Genomic DNA, 25,463 nt, shown 5'->3' on the forward strand with positions numbered 1-25,463 from the left:
TATTTTAATGTCATTCCCAGGTGTCTCCTATGACTTTTCTCTTCTAAGCAAAACAAACCTGTTTTCTTCAATTGGAGACAGTAAGTTTTTACACCTCCAGCTGCTTGAATCTCTTTTCTGTTGGATTCCTACCACTCAATGAACACGGGTACATCCAAAAGCATTCCCACTTTCAGTTAGAAATGAATATTTAGCATTAGTCTGAATAGACAATCAGTCATGTATATGCCCATGTGGTTTGGATTCTGGCACTGCTGAAATGCACATTGAGTGCATTGTATTTTACTTTCTCAGCACAATTAGATGCCCGGAAGATGATGTGACATCAGAGTTCCTAGTGTAAAGATATATCCTCTCTAGTCTTTGCATTTACACACTGCAATGATGATACATAAAAAAATGAATAATATTACAACTATGAAGATAAAGTCTTAAAAGAAACTGTTTCAGCATCAAAACCAATTAATTCAACAACTAAGCTAATGTTGATCCTTTCCACTATTTGCTTTGAAAATTTTACTCCACTTACATATCCCTCATAAATGGATACAAATCCATGTAGGAGAATGTTGTCCTGAGCTCATATTTCCTCCTATTCACTTGGAACAGAACATAGTAGATACATTTTCAAAATTTTAACATAGAACTAAATTAATAAAGCCAAGCTGAGAGAAATGAGCTGTCTGGATTTGGTTCAAATATTAGTTACGCTGCTCACTTCATGTGAAAGCAATACAAATGTAATCAATACACACATGTGGGTAAATGACATCAGAACTTCACAAAGTCAATTTTGCCTCTCTTCTGCTCTCTGTGGGGGTTCTGAACATACTGAACAAGAGCAAAGTCAAATCCCTGCCCTTGGCTGCAATTTTACATAACAACTGAACTTTTAAGCATAGAGAGCAGGAGCCTGCTATTTGGGAGATGGATCATCCCAGGTCTGGTCTCTCAGGACTTCAAAAAGATCACAAACCTCACTAATTTTCACAGCAGGAAAGATGTTTACGGATATCTTTTGACCTGGCTTTTAACCATATAGTTATACAGATGCATTCATTAAAGAAAAAAAAGCCAGCAATAGCATTCTCTTTTCCAGAAAGATATATTGTTTTTACAAACCTAGCTTTCCTTGGGAAGGTGATGGTAAGAATGAAAAATATGCAAGTTTTAATCTCAGAACGCAGCATACCTCTTGAAAACGCTGATTCAATGGTAATGAAGGTGACAGCAAACCAATATAAAGATACCAGGGAGAAGACCTTCTTTCCTTGAATGAAATGGGTTAACTTTTTTCAGGCAAACAATAGTAATGGCTCAGAGCAATGACTCCAAACTGGCCTTTTGCCAACACATTTATGTAATGTTCAAAAATGAGTGGGAGGAAGGAAAACCACTGGGTAAGACAAGGCTTAAAATCATATCTAGTATTTGTGATTACTTTTCCTGCCTGAATATTTCAACAGTTCTCAACCTTGTAGCTGTATTTCATCTTAGTAGGCTAAATCAAAGTTTTCTTCTGGGGTCAGGTGAGGAGAACATACCTGGTGTTACTGAGCGTACAACAACTGGCTTTTCACTACCAGCCACAAACCCAAATCCTAGCACAGGATCCCTCCTCATTTCCACTTTCCGAGGGGCTGGAGGGGTTATTTGGCAGCTCTCTATTCGAGGGTCTTCAAATGTGGCTGATTGTGTCATGTGACTGTGAAAAAAAAATAAAAGATGGAAAAAGGAAAAAAATCATTAAAACATGATTTTATGGTATCTACTTGAGCCAAACAATTTGTGCAACGATATGAGATGAATATCTGAAACATTCTCACTAGAGGAACTAAAACATCAACTTAATAATTTTCTATTAGATATTCTTATGCATTAACTAATAATGCAGCTGGCAGGTCTCAAATAGTAATCAATATTATCAGGCTTTAAAGAAGCCTCTTTTTTACAGCACACATTTAATCACAACCGATATATGAAAGAAAAGTAACCCGACAATAAAGCCTTTGTCATCTGTGGTTCAATTTTTCATCCTTCAACTTTTGGAAGGGAATAATAATAGTAGGCACGTACTCATAACATAAAACACAACAATTAGAGTCTGTTAGCCTTTTTAAAAAGAAGACACACATTTTAATTTGGGGATCTAACATGTTAAGCAGCTTTCTGAGCTGAATCCTCTCCCTTCCTCAGGCACCCATAACAGCTCTATATTTGCTACTTGGATAAACTATCTGAAATCACTTCAAAATGTTCCAGGGCACAAACAAACAAAAAAGATATAAAAAAAATATATTTATGTAGAATTACTAAAATACTTGACTTTCTTCTACAGTGTTATGACAAACCCTATTTATTGTATCTAGAAGAAAAAATTCTCATGGCTGGAGGGAAAGATCTTGAGTTTTCAAGCAGAAAATAGAAAGGATGAAAGCTATCCAGCATCACATATCCATGAGATAGAAAACAGTTTAAAAGCATAAAGATTTTAAATTAATGTTAATAACCACTGAAAAGTGGCTGATCCTGTACACAGTAAGAACCAAAACTGGATGCAAAATACTTTGCATTTTCCACCCAATGTCTGGATTCCCCACTGACTCACAGCTACCAATTCCCAGTGCCAATCAGACAGACAAACAGACCACTCCAGTGTCTAACCCCAAACACCATCCACTGATGAAATCATGGTGAACTCCGGTGCTTCAGGAAACCAAAATACCACTGCAAGCAACAAGCAATATCTGGTCAGCACAGTACTGACAGATTTCAGCTCATGGTATCAACTTATTGCAGTCCTGACAGACCTCAGATAATATTTGTTCTAAGTTGCCTGACAAAGAGTTAACTCTTTTTTTTACTTTCAAGAGACTGTAAGTCTGCAAGTGCTGAACTGACTCTAGCTCATGGCGTAACTTTTCTAAAAAATTCTTTTTTGTTTCTTTTTTCTCTTTCTTGATTCTGCTGCACTTCTTCTGTACTTATTTTCCACTCCTGGATTTCTCAGTCCCCTTTGGGCTGAGCTCCTTTGGGATCCTCCCTCATGGGGAGTCCCGCTAATCACAGTTCTCTGGGTTTGAGGAAAACTCCCAAGCTCGTTAGAATCTTGTTTTTCGTGTTTATCAGGATGTTATCACAAAACTTGGCAGGTCTCTCCAGACTTTCTGCACATGCTCAATTCACCGCAATCTGGCTCATTTTGCTCTGATGGTACAGAATGGCCTTGTGGCTCACTTTGTGTCTCGCTTTGGCTTTGAAAGCCCAAAATGGCCCTGAACCACGCAGTTCTTTTATACTCATTCTTATCCAATTAACAATAGACATGTATATTATTTTTCTTAATGACCCAATGACCCAATACCTGTGTGCTGCACTGCGGCATTTTCTAGCCAATCACCTGCTATTACTCAAAAATCTCTAGAAGAAGACCATGAAGAAGAAAGAAGGAAAAGAAACAACAGTTTAAATCCTCCATCTTGTCTTCTGCTTTCTAAACTAACTTAAACTCTAAACTAACTTTTTCACCCAGTGACTTAAGAAAACTCTCTAATCTACACACTCACACTTTTAGCTTTTTCTAACTTTAACAGTTGTTTTCATGTATCACCATGAAAACATGCTCATGATTTCATATTGTATGAAATTCAGTATTTTTCTGGATCTTAGAGTTAAGTATCAAAAACAACGGCACACACTCTGTCTCAGACTCCAACACATGGTAGATAAATGCAGTAGACAAATGGAGGGAGCCAAATCCCAACCCCACCTGCAGAGAGAGCACAGGCTCTGAGAAAGGTCACAACTAGCCTAAGAACTCTGAAATGCACATCAGAGAGGCAGATACCCCTACAGCACTAGGCAGTATCATCTGTTGGTGAATCATAATTAAATAATAATATGAGAGTCAAGTAATTTCCACATATCTTTGATAATTTTACATATACCATATTATAACATGAGAGTTAAGGGATGTACCATGCAACCAGCATTGTTGCTCTCACCTCCTGTCCCTCTTCCATCTGCAAATACACCTCCCTGAAGAACTCCAAACTGTCAGTCCGTAAGGAGAAAGGTATCATTCAGAGCTCTGTTTTCAACACCAGTGGCATGCAAAAACTTCTCTGATCTTTCCCCAACACACACACCTTAGGCACGACATGAATTTACTTTCTCTCGTTGGTCTGCTTCATTACTGATACACAGAAGAGCAGCAAAATCTCAGTAAACTCTCAGTGGAAGTCTATTTCTGTTACTGGATTTTTCTAGGGCTTTTCTTCAAAGAAGCTTTCTATCCCTTTCACTAGATTCAGTCTGCCTAGGAGTAACATGCTGTCTTTTTATGCATATGATCAGAGGCAGCAGAAGCTACTTCCTTACAAAAATAAGAGAGCAAGAGAATATCTCTGCTCTCTTAATACATGCATAAGGTGAGGTCAGTAGAGAAAGTACTTGTTTTTTACTAGCTAGAGCATCACATCTGATACTTCATTCTCTTCCTCCTCCTCCTGTTCCTCCAGCTTTTGTCAGTTTATTTTAGATAACTTTCTATTTTGTTTTTCCAATGAACTTTTAGAAAATCCAGAGAATTATATGCAGACCCTTTAAGAAATCTATCTTCAAGACCTCCCAGGCAGCTCTTCTCCATAAATTCCTGTTTATGGTTTGTGCTTCTAGATATTCATATATTTTGTCTTTCTAATGAGACAATTTCTGAGGTGTCACTGGTATCTAAAACAGTATCTATTTCAACCTGCAAACTTTGTTTTGCTAGAGGAGACAAAACCCTGCATTTTTCACCTCTCTTAAATGACAGCCCCACAAAGCTAACTTTCCACAAAGTTAAGATAATCTATTTAATATTTTTTTCCTAATAGCTCTTTCCATTTTTGTAACTGGGGCACTACAAGCCCAAATGGAAAGCATCTTCTCTCTCCAAAGAGAAAATGCCATATTTACAGGCAACGTGAAAATACTGCTCGAGCCTTTAAAGATGACTTTCCTGTCATTGTACTTACTCTGTCTTCTGGCACTTGTGTAGCCTGTTTTAAAAAGGAAAAACCCCAAAACAACCCCCAAAACCCCCAACCAACAGCTGCATTTCACCTAAAAAATTCTAAGAGCAGACAAAGATTTGCTTAAAAGAGCAGCCCTGCTACTGGATGCTCCAGAGCTTGCCTTGGCTGGTTGGTGCTGAGGATCTGCAGCAGCACAGCATCAGTTATTCAAAGCCTAAGCAAGAGGATCAGCAAGGAGCAGTCCATCATGATTCTGAGTGGTGCAGCAGACACTATTGATTTTTAAGGTTATCCACCTTGAAATACATCAACTACAAAGACTCTGCAGCTCACACTTCCACAGCTTGCTACATCGGATATTCTTGTGCCATTCAGTACATTGGGTGTGTATTTCAAGAGAGCAGCAAGATGTATAAATATGATCCCAGAAGAGATGAGATGAATGCTCAAAGCTTTTTGTGATGGAACATTGACAAACCCGCTTCCTCCTGTGGTTAGTTCATTATTGAGATGCCAGCTGAGGTACCACAGTTCAAGACTAATTTGAATTTTGCGTTAATTGGAGGTATTTGATCTCCATCTCAGCTATGGAAAATATTGACTTCTGCAGAATAACTATGCTAAGAGTTCTAAATCAGAATCTAATAAGTTTGGACTCAAAAAAGCCACTTAGGGGAACCCTACTCGGAATATCCTTTACACTGTGAAAGATCTTAGAAGAATAACTGCAGCACTACAGACTTGCTATTTGCTTCAAACACCCTATAAAAATGTATTTAGATACATTTAGATACAGTTCTTACATCATACCTAAAGCTTTACTTTTCTCAAGGGAAAACCTGAGATTTTAAATATGAACTGTTCTTTCCATGTACACAAACTCAAGCTGCCCTTAGATTGCCTTTTCAAAGAGAGGTGCTTATTTCCCTTCATTTTCAACAGCTAGGCTTAGTCCTTGCTTTACAAAAGGCCATCTTTTCCGATGCACTCATGTTGACAGCAGTGAGAGACTGCTGCCATATGAAGGAGAGTAATTCTTAGAGAATTTCTTGAGCAGGGATTTTATATACCAGACTCTTCTGAGAGATAAACTACCAGCTATGGAAAATCATAGCAGAAGTGCAATCATAAGCACTTACTCTCTTGAACTCTCTGTGGCAACTGCACTAGTCAAAAGAGAAGGTAACAGGAAATGAGATAGAAGGCATCTGAGTGTGCATGCACCAACACTCAGAGCAGAGCAGAGATGTTGCAGGGTGGCATAAAATTCATGTGCACACTTACCCACAAAAGGGCCTACAGTGAGAAAGGAGAAAGAAAATTAGGAAAGAAAAACACCCTGGGAAGCACTGATCAGCTGCATCACAGCAGCTAGTACCTGCAAATACAATTCAGAAGCCCCTCCCCATTATGAGGAGTCTAACTTTACATGTGCATAATTTTACATGTGCCAAATTAATGCTTGGCTTAGTCAGAGGTATGGTTTAAGTCTGACACTTTGAATCTTCACATAATTAGCTTCAAAATCATTAACTTGGTCATATTTTCCATGGAAACCTTCCTAGCATTGTCCTTATTTAAATTTGCAGCTGAATAACCTAAAGAATATGTAAACAAAGACTGCAGTCGAGATTTAATAATGCTAACTAGTAATTAAAAGCAAAGTATCTGAATAAAATGCTTTTTTAGCCTTTGCATTTTGACATGTCATTCACATGTCAAGGTTTTTTGACAAAATATGGAATTTGCATTTTGACAGCAAAATGCTTAGAGCTCTAACTCTTCTAAGAAACTGAAAACTATGGCATGAACCCTGTGATCCTGGTTATAATAAACATTATTTTAGAAATAAGTAACAAAGGCACCTGAAAAACTTTAGCTCCTTTTTGCAAAGACTTCCAGAAAGAAAGCAGAAAAACTGGTACCCCAAACTGAGTTGAATACAGCTGCACACCCACAAACTCTAAAACAACCATAATCAATTGGTTGTTGCATCATACTTTGACAGGGTGGAGACATGCTGCTTTTGGGTGTCTCATTTTATATTCCCCCATTACAGTTTGTTTCAATTACTTCACAAGGTAACACAAGCTTGCAATTTTGGGGTGTTTAATCCTTACCTTTCAAACAGTACAGTATCTCTGCTATACAGATTGATTTACCTGCAAAATAGACTCTTTTCACTTGAGACACAGCAGGTGTAAACTTAGTCAATGACAGAGAAGAATCTGTGGAAATGTCAAACCACTCACAGACTGATGAGTGGAAGTGGGCAAGGAGGAGGGAAATAAAGACTTTTTACCAAAGGTTTAATTCAGAAATAACAAAACCACTTAAAATTGTTGAGAACTGCTAAAATCCTGTCACATTAATTTGGAGGAGGTGGAGGATCTGCTTTGTTGATTGCAGTTGTGATTTTCAACAAGATCTGTGCAAGGACACTAAACAAACCTTCATTTACAATCCTCCATTTGAGTCCCTGCCATGAGTCTCTGCCCATCCTGCCCCAAAACCTCTTCATACTCTGTTCAGAGTCTGTTTAGGCTCTGCACTCAAAATTTTCTGAGAGTGGGAGAAGCTACTGTAGTAACACAAGGAAGTAACTTTAATTCCCATTCAATCACTATTCTTCAGGAATTAGTATAAGTAAAATGGCTTGAGACTTGAGGCAGTTTTATAGAAACTTATAACAACATGAGGGTGTTCTATATTTCCCTGCTTGATAATCTGGAAAGACTACCAAAACAACAATGGCAGTTAAAAGAGAACTCTCACAGAGACAAAGAAACATGCAAACCCTCCAGAAAATGAAAAACTGATCTTTGTTAATTTAGCTTAACTAATAGCTAAATATGAAAAATAATTTCTTTCCTTCCTGGAACCTCTCAGTATATCCCAAGTTAATTTATTTTCTCTAAGAAATCCCCCAAGAATTATTAAGAAGTAGGACACAAGTATCAAAATCATGCATCAACTGGCTTTTACTTGAAAGTGGTATTTCAAGAAAAATCTGCACAAGTAGTTATTACATTGCTCAGTAAAACTACTGCTCCTACAGAGAATCTGGTGCCTTGACAAATTCTTTTTTGCTCCATTTTGCAGGAAACTAGAGCCGCTCGAAGCTCAAGAATTTTTTTAGACATATTCAACAGACAAAAATTTTATTTTCACTGTTTGAAAAAGGAGTCAATTTTTAACACTTCAAGAAAACATTCTCTACATTTTCACTGTTTTTGTGCAGGTGTATATACTGAGAATTCAGTATCACAGCCACAAAATGCAACTGGGGATATTTATCAGACTTTTTTCTTTCTTTCTTTCTAGGACTACTTTTTTTTGCCCCAGTCTATGCTTCTCTTTTTTTTTTTTTAAGCTTTTTCAACAGTTAAATCCTCCAAAGTCAGGTCATTTTATAACACCCTAGAAAATGTTTGGCATATGCCATCTGGGTGAACATATGGTAAAAATGTAATTAGAAAGAAAAAGGTTTGCTGGTTTCAGAAGAAGCTGGTGACAGCTTTTTTGATAAAAATGGATAAGGGAAATCTGACATGTAAAAAAATTTCAAAATCCAGTCTTCCACTGTTGGGCATGATCTGCAATCTAAAGCAAGGCAAAGTGAACCAAAATTACGCTGAATAAAACTGACATGAATACAAATTTAGAGGGCTAAAAAGATTTATGCTCAACTTTATTCAGGCACTGGGGAAAACACACTGAAAATGTAATTCATAATGACAATTAGGACTCATATTATTACACGTGTAAAATGTGAATGCTTCTGCATTCTGCCTTATTTTATATATGAATACTATATATGGAGAAGAAAAAAAACCACTTCAATAGTTGAATTCCACAAAGACATGGAAATAAGCCTCAACCCCAACTGCCAACTAGCAGTTGTTTGCTTTGAGTATTATATCTACAGATTGCTAGAGAAATTCTCTTTTAAAATTATTCTTCTCTCAGGATAGCCACAAACATTTTAAAAGCTCTGCTCACGACAAACATTTGACTTCCCTCCTTTTGTATTGGGACAGGACTTAGAGGCACAAGCCAAATAGCAGAAATTGCACAGAAACATGTCAGTGAAAATTGGTGGAGAAAGGACCACCTGAATGCTAGAATTACCTCGCCTGGAAGCTGAGCGTGATGCCAGCCTCTGTCTGACTCACCGCCCAGAATGTACAGCCAGCATGGGTGTGCCAATGATGAGTAAGTCTGAACTGCAGCCATGCACGTGCAGCACATGGTGCACATGGACAGCCCACCCCCCTAACACACAATTATGCTCCCACACAATGCTGAATGGCATTTCTACACTCAGTTTCTGTCCCAGCAAACTTTTCTCACCTGGGTGACACCAGGTTCCGCAGAAATACTCTTGGTTTCAAAGCCTGTAAGTGAACAGAGATTCAGGGCCCCGTTCTTGAGCAGGTTTTCATAGCCAAAGGAAGCTCACAAAATACTCCTATGTACAAGACTGCATGGATGAAACTATGGATGCACTGCCTCCCACAAGAAATTCCAGGGAAAGCCCTGGGCTGGAGCTGTGCAGACACAGGGTAATCCAAAATGTTAGATAGCCAGATAGCAGAAATGGCAAATGGCTAACATTGGCTGGTTTGACCAATTGGTTCTTGCCTTCTCCTGGGAAAGATTTATGATGTTACAAAGTCACTGGTATTTCCTCCCTGAAAAGAGCATTTTCACAGGCCAACTCTAGCATATGCAGCATGGGCTGGTAGTATAGCACAAGGAGGCACAGTGTTTGGCCACCTGCATGGCCCTGCTCCTTCAAGAAGGAAACTGTGCAAGATGATTCTGCCAGAAATCAGATATACTGGCTTTCCTCCACAGGAGGAATTTCTTACAAAGTTAGGATTTGAAGTACACCTAGGTTTTATCCTGACAAAAAGCATTTTTCTTAAAGTGATCTGAGCTACTCTGTTTAGGAGAGTGAGTTCACTGTAAAGTAGTCACTTTAAGGCCCTTTAAGATGATGTGAAATGCAGCTTTTCATTATCCCCTGCACATGCATCAATTAGCCCTGTTGCAACTACAGACACAGAAAAGGGGGAAAAAAACCCAAAACAATCTGCAAATACACAATGAATCCATTTGGGCGGAAAGCGTCCTCTGAAAAACAGAACTAACAATTCCTATTCATCCTGCTTTAGAGATTTCACACTCACCCCATCAACAGCAGTCTGTCAGCCCTGCCTGGCCCAAGTTTGCAACAGCAGAGACCTGTACTAAGGGCTGCCAGCTTTTCCCATCTAGCAAGTAAAAGGAGCTGCCATCTCCAACTCAACATGGACAATTTGTCCAACTGAAATGTGATAAAAAGAACACAGGAGAAGCAGCACGGAAATTTGTTTTAAGGTGCTGATTACATTAGGAAAGCTACTAACTAAAAAAAAATCTCATCTGGTACAATGCTGGAAGCTTGTTCCAACCATCACATGTCAGTCTCTGTAAACACTGAGTGTGGGTAACCTGATGTCACGGTAAGAAGACAGAATGCAGGTTTAATGTGCCCACTGCAACCCCCTGGTACAGCTGGGCTTGGCATGAACAAACAGCTGAAACATGAAGCCCCTGCTGTAACAGTTCTGTACCTGCCTAGTTCTTGGGAACTCAGCACTGTTATGAGCATATGGAGATAAGCAATTACACCAAAAGCAAAACCCATTTGTTAATCCTTTGAACTTAATCTTCCTCATTTCTTTAGCAACTGAATAGATGAACAGGTCACAGAAAGGGCTCTAAATCATTTACTCATTTCCTTCATTTCCAGTTACAGTGGAGGACTCCTGGACCAAAACTAGCCCTTCTCATGGTACCATGTCAACCCAGCATGCCACCTACTGCCTCTTGGACAAAGTCCAGCCTTTCTCAGGGGAAACTGAACATCAGCTGGCCACGTTAAAACAGGTGAAATACCAGCATATGGGTTAATTCATAAACAGTGGGTGCTCAATACTGCAGCTGCTTAGTTTATCAACAGCCAAGTATTTAAATACTCAGGGATGTAACCCCTGAGTTTGTATCACTCTGGTCAGTACAGCTCTCTGCGCTCAGAAGAAGGCTGTACCTGCTTCTGTATGTCCGCTTCAGGAAGGGCAACACAACAACCCAGTTAGAAACATTGTGTCTGTCCGAGTTCAGGAGTTCAGAGGAGGAGTCTGTACATCAGTACAACAAGCTGCCTCCAGTTTCCCATGCTGGGTATGAATTCTCTTCACTGAACATTCGGGCACAGAAAGATTAGAGAGTTGCTTTTCTAAAGATGTCCAACTCCCACACCAATACAATGACTGCAAGGAATACCTTTAATTCTCCAGCTATCAGACAGAAAGGGATCTGCCAGCAACCAAGGGGAATAGAATGAATTTAAAAGATTTTCATAATAATCTACAAAAGTCCCAAAATCAAGCCTTCATGATCTGTAACAAAGTCTTCAGATAGTCTTCAAAGCAAATCTTCTAGTTCTGTAATTCTGGAGAAGGCCTTCAGGACAGAGAGGAAAGAAAGGAACCATCTCTTCCTTTCTCCTTTCTTTTAAAAAATAAAAATAGAGAGGATTACTCTTCTTGACTGCTGATTTGGGACCACGCCATTATGACTCTTCAGCAAATGCAAAATGAGAATAAGAACTTAATTGAAATAACCTAGAATGACAGATTGCACTGATGGGATGTGAGGCTGCCAGATAGAGCTGTCATAGAGCAAAAATTAAGCATGGGATATTGAAAGGAGAAAAAAATCAGGTGTGTTTGATCTTTGTCTTTTTCCTGGTACATTATTCTCTATACTTCAGTACAAATGGCTGAATTATTTTTCTGAGCTTACTTTTTCATTTCAAGTAAGCAGATAATCTTTCTAAGTGAGAGCACTTCTAGTAACAACAGGATATTTTATATACCTTAGAAATAGGGTTGCTGCAGATCATATTGCAGCTTCATGACATGAAAGAAGCTTTTGCTAAAGCCTGTGGGTAATTTCTATTTACCAACATGTGAGAAGCTGCCCAACTGCCAATCCATTATGTTTGATAGAATCTATATAAATATTATTAAAGACACTATGTGTGGTATGATGTACAAGAATCATTACCTCTTTCAATTTGTAACTGCCAGCAAGCTTCCTCAAGAGGTGAAGGAGAAAAAAAGTAATATACAACATTTCAAAGCAAATGCATTGTAGTTAAACTGGAGTGACAGCTGCTCTAGGGAAGCCTATTCAGACACAAACCCCTTACTTACAGGTGAAGAAAAAGGCCAAACAAAAGTGTCATGTACAGTAAGCTCAACACAAAAGAATAAATTATGATGGAAGTTGCAGCCAGGCTGTCTGATCAGCACATCAAATCTCCCTGTTTATCTCAAGAAGTCCCAATTCTCTGTAAACAATGAAAGCTCTTAGTAAGGCAAGCAGTTAATTCCAAACTATGACAATCCTCACTTTGGAGTTCAGAACAATTCTACAGATGGCTTGCTTTTTATTTAAGCCACAGACATGTCACTCTCTTCTGAAATCTAAAGCTGGTAAACTCTGTAAAGCCCCATCTCATGAAAAACATAATTAAAGGCCTTCAAAGTTTCCTGAGAAAGTACATAAAGCGTTTTGGAATGTTGATTTTTTTTTTTTAAGGAAAAACAACACTAGTGCAATTCTGACATTAAATACATTGCTGAAACAAAGAGTTTAAAGACTCAGACTTTAAAAAAAAAAAACAAATACAACCGAAACAAAATCTTGGTCACTGATACTGCACACTTGTATACATTTTCAGCCTGGAAACAGTCATGTCTCTTTTTGTACATAGACAGGTCAAAGTGACAGAACAGGCCAAACTTGAAGAAAATGAGCTGTAACTAACAATCTGAAATATATTATTTTTTACTTATCTTCTGAAACTTAAAAACAAGGATGGATCTGAGCCATTGGCAGTAAATGTAAATGATCTTGTAAGTGTAGGTCTGCTTAGGATCAGGCAGATCTGGGGTTCAGGACTACATGGAAAGAGTGATATTTGGTAGCCATACAAAACCAAGGTTTTTGGTTGTTTTGTTGTGGTTTTTTTTAGTAAAACCACCACAAAACCAAAATAAGTGCTGAACTACACACTTATCTGAAGATCATTCTTGACATGATCTGAATATCTAGCTCTGGCTAAATTTAGACCAATACTATCCCCCCCATTAAGCTGCAGTCCATACCATGAGGATAAATCAATTTTGTATGAAACATTCCAGTGATGAAGTTCCCAATTTACTATGTAAATTACTTCCATTACATAGGGCATTCTATAAAACAGTGTTTTTCTAGTTAGATAACAGTTCCTGGGCCAAAGACCCTTAGTTTTCACAGAGCATCACTGAACCATAGTGGCCTTTAAAACACAGTGTAGAATTTAAGCTGCATGGCACAGCACATGGGGAGTGGGGTGAGGGAAACATCTGCCTAATTATACCATAAAACCTCAATTCTTTAGGAAATACACTGTGACCTCGTTTTACTGTCCACATAAAGCATACTGAACTTTGCATTTAAATGTCTGCCGTAAAAGTAAAGAGCATTTCCACCAAGGAATGAGAACCCAAGCCAAACCAAACTGACTTCATACAAGGTTAGTGGAGCTCCTAACTTCTAGAACATGAGTCTTATAAGGAGTGGCTGAGGGAGCTGGGAATGTTTGTCTGGAGAAGAATCAGAGCAGACCCTCTGCAACCACCTGAAAGGAGGTTGTAGTAACTTGGAGATTGGTCTCTTCTTCCAAGCAACAAGCAATAGAACAAGAGGAAATGGCATCAAGTTGTGTCAGAGGAGGTTTAGATTGGATATTTGAAAAATTTCTTACACAAAATGTTTGTCAAGGATTGGAACAGGCTGTCCAGGGAACCAGCCCTGGAGGTATTTAAATGATGTGTAAAACTGGAGACACGGTTTAGTGGTGAACTTGGCAGTGCTGGGTTAATGGTTGGACTTGATGATCTTAGAGGTCTTTTCCAAACTATAATGATTCTATGATTCTCTTTTACATACACTATCTTTGCTGACAGGTCCAGGAATTATGCACATCTTGGTCACGTCACAGCCTACAAAGGAAACTAGGAAATAAATTTCTGGACATTTAGTAGACCAATTTTTAATAGAATAAGAAGTCAGTCTATTTAGGAAGCATAAATTCTTCAAAAGCAGAACAGCCTTTTCTATCATTAATTACTCAACAAACCAACCTTTATATTTTCAGATCACAGAGAGTCTAGTCTATAAATGAAACACATTTTCATAATTTAATCATATTTAACAAAATATGCAAATCAAATTGTTATTCCCCAAATAAAGAACTAAGAAAGATTATTTAGAGAAGATTTATTCATTTCTGACAAGCAGTTTAACTTCAAAGACTACACAATTCAGATTTAGGGCTAGGACAGAAAAAAATCTGTCAGATCAGGAAATTAAATTACTCTCTGAATTCTGTTTTGAAACATGAGTCATACATTCTCACAATTGATTTAAAACAACTGGAATAAAAACAAAGCAAAGCTCTACTATTTTCTAAAATTAATTGAAACATCTGGCAAGAGAAAACAACAAGTCTTCAGCAATGGATAATTAACCTACTCACTGTTCTGTCAAACTCAAATACTCTACCACTTATGTTCATAAACATAAGGAATAGATTTGGAAAAGTTTTAACATTTTAAGTAAAATTCATATCCTTACAGAACAGAGTTACTTATTCTTTTTTGTGTAAAGAAGGAGATCAATCAAAGCATCAGCAATTCAGTGGATCTCATGTCTGTCCATTATAGTTTTGCTATAAATGAAATAGTAGGAACAAAATAATGTGTTTTAGGAGTCTCATTTAAGCTTTTGCATCCACATTCCGTAGAGTTACACAGATTACTCTTTTGCCAGTTGTGTGTCTTGTATTTCTACCTCCCACTTATGGCCTGATCCAAATACATAAAGCTTTTTAAAAAAACACACCCCAAAACAAACCAGAAAAAAACTGCAGCTGCAATTTGCAGAAAATGTGAAAATGTTTTGCAATAAATCTTTCTGTTACACTTCTTCAATGAAATTTCTCCTCTTCTGTTCTCCTAAGACAGGATAGGAAAATTAAACCACTTTTTAAATAAACCTGAGGGTTTTTTTCTTTAAAAAATGGCTAGATGCATGGCAACAATTCAGAATACCCAAGTATGAAAGAAGAATCCCATTCTCACTAGCATGATCTTGGGGGAAAAAAACAGCAGCCAAAATCCATTTAAATGCCAGGCCATGTATACATTCTTTAAAGGGTGAAGATGGGAGAGGGAAAAAAGCCCAAGGAGCACACCAAGTCCAGGGTGACTTTTTTTCATAGTATAACTATGGAACAGGAGAAATGGGAAGGAGAGTTGGTAGAGATGACATCAGAGGAGAAGCCACTCATCAGTAGCTCCTCTATTCTCTTAATTGTATATAGTGTGGGAAAAGAGTCACTACTGCCAAGACAAAATTCACAGTCAAACTTCTGAACTGCTGGGAATAGTACATGTTATACCTGTGGCATTATCAGTGCAGGAAAAATTACAAGGAAAACTTTCTAGAAGCCTCCATAATTTCCATAATTTCCTTCCAGCCTCCTCCCAGAGGGAAAAAAACCCAAAAAAACCAACAAACCAACTTGCTTTTTTCCTACCAGGACGCTTTCTTACAGATTAGCTCAAACATTGATCATCATTTCATTCCTTCCTGAATCCACAAGCAGCCTGACTTATAGTAACATCTAGGTAAAACTCAGCCCAAGCAATACAAAAGTGTGGAAAGTAGAAAAAACATTGGGAAGCCTTGGCAACATTATCATCTCACCATCTATCAGACACTGCACTGCCATCCTCAGTCTACTCCATCTACCTGCATTCCCTGTTCTTTTGGCCACACTGAAAGGACATTTCCCTGTAAAATCTAGGTGAGGCACTGTTAATTCACAGTCACATGACTAAAGCAAGTTTTATTTTTAGGGATGTAATTACTCCAGCACACACAAGCCCAGTTAAAGCCATTTTGTAGGGATCACATGTGTATGGCCACCAGCATAATTTCTCTGTTACAGTGACTATACTGCTTGGAAAAATCTTCTGTAGTAGAGCTTAGATCCTTGGAGGAAAAGCCATCACTAATCCAACTCTACATATTGCCAGATGAAATAAAACATGAGCATGAACTGAATGTTTTCTACAAGAACAAAACCTGTCTCTTCCTCTTAGATCTCCTCGTAGCTGTATTAAAGGGCAAACAGTAGACTGGATTTTCATCCGAGTTTTGCATAGCTCTTGTAAAACTGAGGCTGCAATGCAGCTTCCATATCAAACAGCTGGGTATAAACCTGCATTTATGTGCTGTTAGGGTCAAATCAATCCCTTAGACTGAAGCAATATGGCACAATCTGGCTGTGAAAATCATACCCAGATCCTCTGCTGCAGTGTGTCTTCCTTTGTCTTTGTATGCGCTTTTCTTTATGGATCTTCAGTCCGGACTACATTTGTAATCCTTAGGAGAAATTTAAATCAGTCATACTGGAAGTATTTAATTTGCTTTCTAAATAATGATTCAGATTCTCTTTTAGTCAAAGTTGCAGGGGCAGGGAGAAGGGAAAAAAAAAAAAAAAAAGGCAGCTTGGAGTAATTAATCCCTTCTACCAGTTGGGAGACTGCTACAATAGTTTGACCAGGCTCCTAGAGTTATAAAATATGGAGCGTTTGGGATTCAAAGCAGACAACTCTCTGCAGCAAAATTAGTTATTCATCTCCATTCTTCTGTATATAAATGAGCAAACAAGTTACAGCCAAAGTGTCTGCCTGCATAGTCTGCTTAGTAATTCTGAATGCAGGACTTTCCAGTGCACAGACACCCGGAATTAATGTTGAAAATACCCTGGCAGTCAGTTATTACTACTGATAAATATTAAATTGGATGGCAGACTTTACTATAAAAACTGAAACTAGAGAAATGAAATGGCTGTGTTTTTAGCCAGAAAGACATGTCCTCTAAAAGATAAAAAAGAGAATTCTTCAGTAGGTATATATATGCTAATGATTGATCAGAAGAAACTTCAAAGCAGACGAGTCTACAAAGCAAGGAGATCCATCATATAAATCTGAATTTGTTAATAAAGCTTATCTTGTATAATTGTATCCTATGAAAGATGCTGCTGGCACAGAGCAACATGGACAGTGTTTACTAAATATGGTAAAGTGATGTCCTACATTCAATAGAAGTCTGTACTTTCAAAAAAGTAGTGTTTGGGGGATTTTGCATGCTAATAATCTTTTGTAAGTACATTATGTGCTTGGATCAGAAGGCAACAAGGTTGGATGCAGTACTTTGTCCTTTGTAATTTTGGACTAGCTTCTGAAAGCATAGCTTTGGTACAAGTATGCTAAGCAGTGCAGTACATGCTCCTGTGCCAAAAAAGTGAAATCACGGACAAATGACCTGATTTCAGGAAAGAAAATTACCTCCATCCCAAACTATTTATAGAGAAGACTTCATGGTATCAACAAAGGACACAAACAGCAAATGAAGATCCAACATGCTGCTCTCATCATCACCCGCTCCAAACAAACTTTCATGCCCCTCCATTGTGCCGTGACTGGGGGGGACAGTGGTGCTGCAAAAAGGAATTAATTCATGCTGATGAGCTTGGAGCACCATTCCAACGTTTGAATTCAGCTGTGCAGAGGATGATGAGGCAGACAGCTGCCTTTACCAGTTTGAAGGCCTAGGTAAGACACACATTGCATTCAGACTCAAGTCTCAATTCACATTGCATGATGTTTTCCAAGCCTGAGCAGCAAGTTTGGTATGCCAGGGATTTGGTGGCCTTGGCTCTAGCAGCAAGCTCTCAGAGTCTTTTCAAATTAGGGCTCAGATCTTATTGACTGGGAGCTAGGTCCCCAAGTTGTGGGGAAGCACACACACTAGGGAGACACTAGGGAGACACTCTAAGTCAAGCACTTCTGATTGGCCAATGTCTTCTACTAGTGGAAACTTTTAAAACTGTTTTTGTGTCTTCATGGATATAGTCCAGCAAATCAGGTTCCTAGTCCAGCCAGCTCCAGAAGCAAAGCTCACTTCAGCATCAGTGGTAACACCAGAAACACACTCCCCAGCATGTGCCTGACCTCTGAGCAGCTACTCAGGAAACCAGACCCCCAGGTCCAACAGCAACTGCCTGGGGAGCTCTTCTGGGGAGGGCTCAAATCCTTATGATCTTAATAGATGCTGTACAAAGCATGACATAACAAGTTCATACACACTGGAAGGCATGCTTTTCAGCAGGGCTGGATGGGAAATGCCTATTTATTTAGGCAGCAATTTTATTTTTGTAAGAATGGCAGTAAAGGAAAGCTTATAGGAATAAAAAAAAATTACTTTCAGTCTCAGTGTGCCTAACAGCAAGTTATTAGAGCAGGTTATGTAGCTGAGAAAACAAGTAAGCTTTTTACCAGAAGATCTTGTTGCCCAAAAGCATGGGTTTGAGTTTTTTTTGGTTTGTTTTTTTTTTCCCAAACTATCTTTGTCATCCCAGTAGAAGGTACTATCTCTGCTAACAAGCACTGCCTCAGTTCTATTTCTAGATCTATCACAGTTACAAAAACACTACCAGCACAAATTTATTCACTGTTCTCAGGGAGGGTTTTTCTGACTCTGTTTTTAATGTAATGCACAGTGGATAATATACTGGGTATAGGCTTATTTACCCTACCTTATCTTAGATCAGATTAAATTCAATAATGTATATCAGGAAACATCAGTTTGAAAATAGTGCTTAGCTGCTTTGTTCAGTAAGGCAGCTACAGATCATGATAAATCACACATGGAAAGTAGATGGAATATCCTATGCACCCTTCTGAAGCTTCTGGACAGATGAAGTTTCTGCACTTTTTTGCTTTGCAGCCTGGGGTGCTACCAATGTTTTTTTCACATATGAGAAGTCTAAAATGCCACAGCCTTCCTCACAACAATCAAAACCAGACTGACACATTTTGGATCTCCTTCTTAAAAAAACTGAGAGGCAACCAGAAGGCATTTTCTGTCTCAATGACAAGGACTAACTTCCATGGAAAAGTCCTGCTGTTTTGCTTGTTTATCAAAGATGTAGTATAACTAACTAATAACGAGGCTCAATACAGAGTCAACATGTGCTTGCATATCTCAAAGGAATTTCTAAGACCTTCCATAAAGGAATAATTCATTATAACAATAAGGTGCCAAACAAGATACAGTGGCACATAAATCAAGCTTGGGAACCAACCCATCCACTGACTCTCTCTGGCATTCAGATGATAAATCTCTCCTTACAGCATACCTGCTCCTGTCAGCACTGCAGCTCTTATCTGCCAAAGCCTGCCACTGACTGGCATTGCCTCTGCTGATGGCCACAGTGGCTGTGGGCTGCCATGAAATTTTAACCAGTGCAAAGCTTAATGCAGCTTGGTAATAATGTAACACTTCATACATTTTGTAAGATTCAATGACAACATAGTGCACTTTTTTTAGTTTACACAGCATGTCTTTAAAGTATCCTTTACCAAGCCTCAAAGAGAAATAATTCCTTTGCCCTGGGTTCTCTAGGAAAAAGAAATACTCCTTTGGCAAAAAATAACTTCTGCCAGCTGGGTAACTGACAAAAATGGATATTCATGAAGAGTGAAAAATAAAAATGGAGCTTTACTAAGATAGAAGTGTTCTCTAAGCACTTCCTCATTTATCATTTCCCAGGTACTTCTCAACAGATAACTGATTTTGTTCTGCAAATGGACTAGAAGATTCCCAGTACCCCCAACCTCCCTATTATGTATTTCCCAGTAATAAGCAAGCACTATTGGCCTAGAACATTTCTGTCTCTATAGCAATACCAATAAATTAATTATGCCAGAGGCTGTTCACTGACTTTGAGAGCAAATGGCACAGAGCAGCCTCTGCCAACATTATTACTGCACTGTACTTCTCATTACAGTTATTCTCTTAAACTCAACAATGGAAGGCATGGTGTCCTAAAAGTCTTGTGGGGATTACAAAACCCTTACAGCCTACGCTAAATCCCAATCTATCATTACAGTTTATTTGGAAAGTGTTAAGTGGTGTATGTATGAGCATGTCCAGGACCATTCTAATAATTCAGGTGATGGCCCCATCAAATTCTTAACCCCAAAAAATATCATACAGTACTGCTTAATTTACAAAGGATTCTATCTCAATGGTGTCTAAAACAACAGGATCTTTTTGAGAAAGTCTCTAGCAGCTTTAGTGCAAATTAAATAATAACAGCAATAAAAATTGTGATAACAGAAGTTTTGGGGTGTTAATTGTATCATCATCTTGGGCCTCATTTTACAGACATTAATAGAAGTATCATGTATAGAAAGATTCATAAATATGGACCTTTAAATACACTTAACAACCATCATCCAGCTTCCGGTCAAAAGGCAAACATTCTTTAAGCACAATTTCTGCACAGGAAGCACAAAGAATCTACTAACAGATTGTTGGAAGATAAGAAGGTGTATCAGGGAAGCTATGGAGTCACAGAGCAATTGAATCTGGAAATGACCTCTTAAGATTGTCTAGTTCAGACCCTTCTCAAGCAGGGCCACTTAGGCTGTCCAGAAATGTGTCCAGATGAATTCTGAGCACTCTGACAATGAAAGCTCCACAACCTCTCTGGGTAAATGGATGCATCCACATCAGTGCTGAGCAGGGTAGAAAATCACCTTCCTTGACCTGCTAGCAATGGACTTGCCAATGTAGCCCAGGATGCTGTTGGCTGCCACTGTCCCAAGAGTGCATTCCTAGTTTATGGTCAGCTTGGAGTACAGCAGAAACAATCTTCTGCTAAGCAGCTTTCCAGCTGGTCAGGCCCAAGCCTATATTCATGCATGGTGTTGTTCCTTCGCCAATACAGGACCTTGCATTTCCCCCTCTTGAACTGAAGGTTCAAGGTTCCTGCCTGCCCCTTTCTCCAGCCTGTTAGGGTCTTTCTAAATGGCATCACACCCCATCAATGTGCATTAATGTTCCTCCCAGGTTTTTTTACCACCTGCAACCTTGCTGAGAGTGCACGCTACATCATACTTCAGGTCAATAAAGCAGATGTTACTCAGTACGGAGCTCAGTATCAACCTCTGGGGTCCATGTTGGTGACTGACTTCCAACTGGACCTTGCACCACTGATCACAATACTCTTGACTCAGCCATTTAGCCACTTTTCCATCCACCTCACTTGTTTCACTCTTATTTCATCTGCTTGTCTTTGAGGATCTTATGAAAGACTGTTTAAAACCTCACTAAAGTCAAAGGTATCAACATCTACTCCTTTCCCTTCAAATCAGACACATCATTTTAGAAGGCTGTCAGATTGTGTAAGTATGATTTACTCTTTGTAAACCCATGATGACTATTCTGGATAACCTTCTTGTCCTTCCTGTGTACAGAAATCCTTTCTGGGATAAGTTGCTCCATCACCTTTCCCAGGGATCAATGTGAGGCTGACCAGACTGAAATTTCCCAAATCCCACTCCATGCCCATCTGGAAGAGTGATACGGTATTTGGGCTTTTTTCCTGCTGTCAGGAACCTTCCAAAGATAGCTGAATTTCCTCACAGTGAAATCAGCCAGTTCCCTCAACACTCATGTATGCAATCTACCAGGCCTTATGGACTTGCTTACATCCATTTTAAGTGCTCCTTAACTCAACCACGCCCTAACAAAGACAAGTCGTTACTCCAGACTTCCCTCTGGTTTTAGGGGTCTGGGATTCATAAAGGCAAGGAAAGGCTGAAGCAAAGAAGGCATTGAGTACCTCAACATTTTCTCTGTCTATTAACAGCAGTACCCCAGAACCATTCAGCAGTGGGCTCATATTTTCTCTTTTCTTCGCTGCTGATATACCTCTAAAATCCTTTCTTGTTGCCCTTCACATCCCTTGCCAGATTAAAGCCACATGAACTTTGCCTTTCCTGATACTACCTCTGCACAACTGGACAGTATGTCTATTCCTCCTGGGTTACCTGTCCCTGCTTCCAGGCTGACTTCTTGTTGTAAAGATCACAGAATCATAGAATAGCCTCAGGTCAAAGGGACTCACAAGGATCACCAAAGTTCAATTCCTGGCCCTGTATAGGACAGCCAAGACTCACATGATATGCACGAGAGCATTGCCCAAACACCTCTTGAACTCTGTCAGGCTTGGTGCTGTGACCACTTCCCAGGGGAGCCTGTTCCAGTGCCCAGCCATCCTTTGGGTGAAGAACCTTTTCCTGACATCTAACCTTATTCTCCCCAACACAGCTTCTGCCATTCCCTTGGGTTCTGTCCCTGGTCACCAGAAAGAAGACATCAATGCCTGCTCCTCTGCACCCTCTCATGAGGAAGCTGAAGACTACTAGGAGGTCTTCCCTCAGTCTCCTCTTCTCCAGGCCGAATAACCTAGTGATCCCATCCAGTCCTCCTATGGCTTCCCCTCTAGATCCTTCATCATCTTTGTAGCTTTTAGACACTCTAATAGCTTTGTATCTTACTGTGGTGCCCAAAACTCTACACAGGACTTGACATGCGGGTGCACCAGCGCAGAGTAGAGCAGGTGAACTCCATTAACCAAGATGCTTCTTGAAGATCAATCTTGAACTGATCTTCTTTCCAGGGCCATGGGACACCGTAAGATACTCTGGGATTCTTCCAAGCCTGCTTTCCTGAAGTCTAAGGCTGTGATCCTGTTTTTTGCCCTTCTCCCTCCTCTCATGCTCCTGAACTCCATCATATGGCCATTGCAGCCAAGGTTCCTCCTAACCTTCACCTCCCCAGCTGGCCTTTGTTTTTAGGTATGACATCCAGCAAAGCATCTCCTCTCATTGGCCCCTCAATCACCACAAAGCTGTTGATTTGTGTTGCACACCAGCAATTTAGGAGGCTGGTTCACACTCCCCCGAGGACCTCTGTGAAAAACTGTGAGGCTACTTCCCATTGTCCTAAGGTCTCACCTACTTTTTCCTGATCAGGTGGCTGTGCTGGTCTCAGCTAGGGTAGAGAGAATTTCCTTCACAGTAGTTGGTATGGTGCTATGTTTTGGATTTATGCTGAGCACAGAGTTGATAATATAGAAATGTTTTTGTTATTGCTGAGCAGAGCTTACACAGAGCCAAGGCCTTTTCTGCATTTCCTACTGCCACACTGGTGAGGAAGTTGGGGGTGCATGGGAGACTGGGAAGAGAAACAGCCAGGAAAGGTGACCCCAACCGACCAAAGGCATATTCCAGACCATTTGACATCATGCTCAGGATATAAAATGGGTGGAAGAAAGAAAAAGGAGTTTCTCATTGGAGTGGTGGTGTTTGTCTTCCCAAGTCACTGTTACACATGGTAGGAACACATCTCCTGGAGATGGCTGAACACCTGCCTGCCCATAGGAAGTGCTGAATTAATTCCTTGTTTTACTTTGCTTGTGTGTGTTGCTTTTGTTTTCCCTATTAAACTACATTTATCTCAACTCACAAGTCTTCTATCTTTTACCCTTCCAATTCTCCCCCTGATCCTGCTGATGGGACAGTGAGCAAGCAGTTGCCTGGGGCTTGGCTGCTGGCTGGGGCTAAACCACGACAGTGGCCTAGAGCAGACTTCCTACAGCATCACCCATGTTGGTTTATCTGCCACTCCTGACCTACACACACTGATCTGGTCATCTGCCATTCCACAGCAGAGCTCTTTGCTTCCCAGCTGCTGTTTCACATAAAAGATGATGCCTCTTCCTTGTCTTCCCAGCATGGCCTTCCCAAAGAGCTGGTAACCCTCAATTTCTAAGCACTACCTTACTGCAAATGCAAAACATTATAGTATCTAATAACATTTTCATCTCTAATCTTAGATTAACATTTTTTAAATTACTTCCATTACTCTGTATACAACAAATAACACAGGCTAAAGTACTCTTAGGAAATAAACCAAACTGAATGGAACAGATCACACAGTACAGGTAAAATACATAGCAGTGTATGAGTAAAGCACTACTGCTTGTTATAGACTAAACATGGAATTGCAGAAAATTAGTTTTATAGCTAACTACCTCAAAGAAAGGCTATGTTTTGTGTATACATACATGTATGTATATGGACATAAATAACATGGGGGATATACGATTTATTTCCCAAACATAATATCCCCTAAGGAAAGACATGATAATGGCAACAAAAAGTAATGGTGTGTGTTAGCCATTAGCTATTTAACTGGACCCCCAAAAAACTCCAAAAAACCAAAACCCAAAACAAACAAAAACCCAACAATTGTTACTATTATTCATATTCACAGTTTAAGCTATGCTTGACCATAGATTAAGATATTTCAGTTTAGGAATGAGTGCTTCTTTTCTAAGGATAAATACTAAACACTTCCTATTTTCACAACCTCTGAAGCACTCTTTTTAAGGCTTATAACACACATACAAAATTAGTGTCTACTTTAAAAAAAACTTCATCAAATGTGGAAAAGAAAGAAATAATAGAGTGGGGTAAAAGAGAACTCTATGACATTAATTTTGAAAAAATGTTTTGAGGATATATGTAGAATAAATCATCAAATTCTAAGTTATTTTGCAAAAGAAATTAAAAATGAGATCTTTTAATGCAACTTAGTTGAAGGTTTATTAAAATAAAGCAGGATCAGTTGCAAGACAGTTAATTTTTATAACTTTTATAGCTATTTCAGACTCCTTTCTTTCCTTCAGTCTACAAGGTGGGGGGGTTGTTCCACTCTGCTGAATGCAAAAATAATTACTTTAATCTCCAAAGACAGCTTTCAAAGAAATATGTTGAAGATCAAGTGGTTATTTTGTAGCAGAGCAGGTTTCTCTAGAGGTTAGAACAGATCACATTAGCTACATGTGCACAACACCAATTTTTCCTGATTCGTTAGTATCTATAAAGAAAGTAGCACAGATGTTCTTTGCCTTCTAATATTCCCAGTATGAGAGTATAAAAGAAAGGACAATTGGGATGCAATCCCTCAGCTCCCCATAAAGCCAAAGTCCTGAAAAGCAGTGAGCCAGTCCTGCTTTAACTGCTGTAGAGTTTGGTACAGGCTTTTTACTGGCTGAAGTAAAAAACTCAAAATCATCAGAGGACTGAAGTATCTGGGACTCGAACTGGGCTCACTCCTTCCCAGAAGAAGCAGTCTCTGGGACTGGAAAAAAACCCAACTTTTTTCCTGAGCTTCCCAGGGTCTGGGCATCCAGCAAGCTCCCATGGCACTGGAGAATGACTGTCACCCGCCCAGCATAAGGCTGCATTGTAAAGTCCATCAGTTAAATCTCATCAAAACATTACCCACAGGCAAGCTGAAGCAAGGCCAAATGAGTCATCTGACAAGTGTCATACTTCGTCTCTGCTCTGC

General features: G+C 39.3%; 1 protein-coding gene across 4 annotated transcripts in view; it reads right to left on the bottom strand.

Annotated features, from left to right (window-relative positions):
• FRMPD4 (FERM and PDZ domain containing 4) overlaps nt 1-25,463 on the bottom strand; it is a 370,395-nt gene that overhangs the window by 63,960 nt on the left and 280,972 nt on the right. For all 4 annotated transcript variants that reach the window (XM_088051869.1, XM_088051870.1, XM_088051868.1 and 1 more), the window contains one exon: nt 1,545-1,705. In XM_088051869.1, coding sequence (XP_087907995.1) covers nt 1,545-1,705 — 161 coding nt within the window. The remainder of the gene's footprint in view (nt 1-1,544; nt 1,706-25,463) is intronic.

The sequence above is a fragment of the Pseudopodoces humilis genome, chromosome 2 (genome assembly GCF_049639895.1).
Source record: "Pseudopodoces humilis isolate 2021_Gansu_Grassland_sample_001 chromosome 2, ASM4963989v1, whole genome shotgun sequence".
NCBI classification, from domain to species: Eukaryota; Metazoa; Chordata; class Aves; order Passeriformes; family Paridae; genus Pseudopodoces; species Pseudopodoces humilis.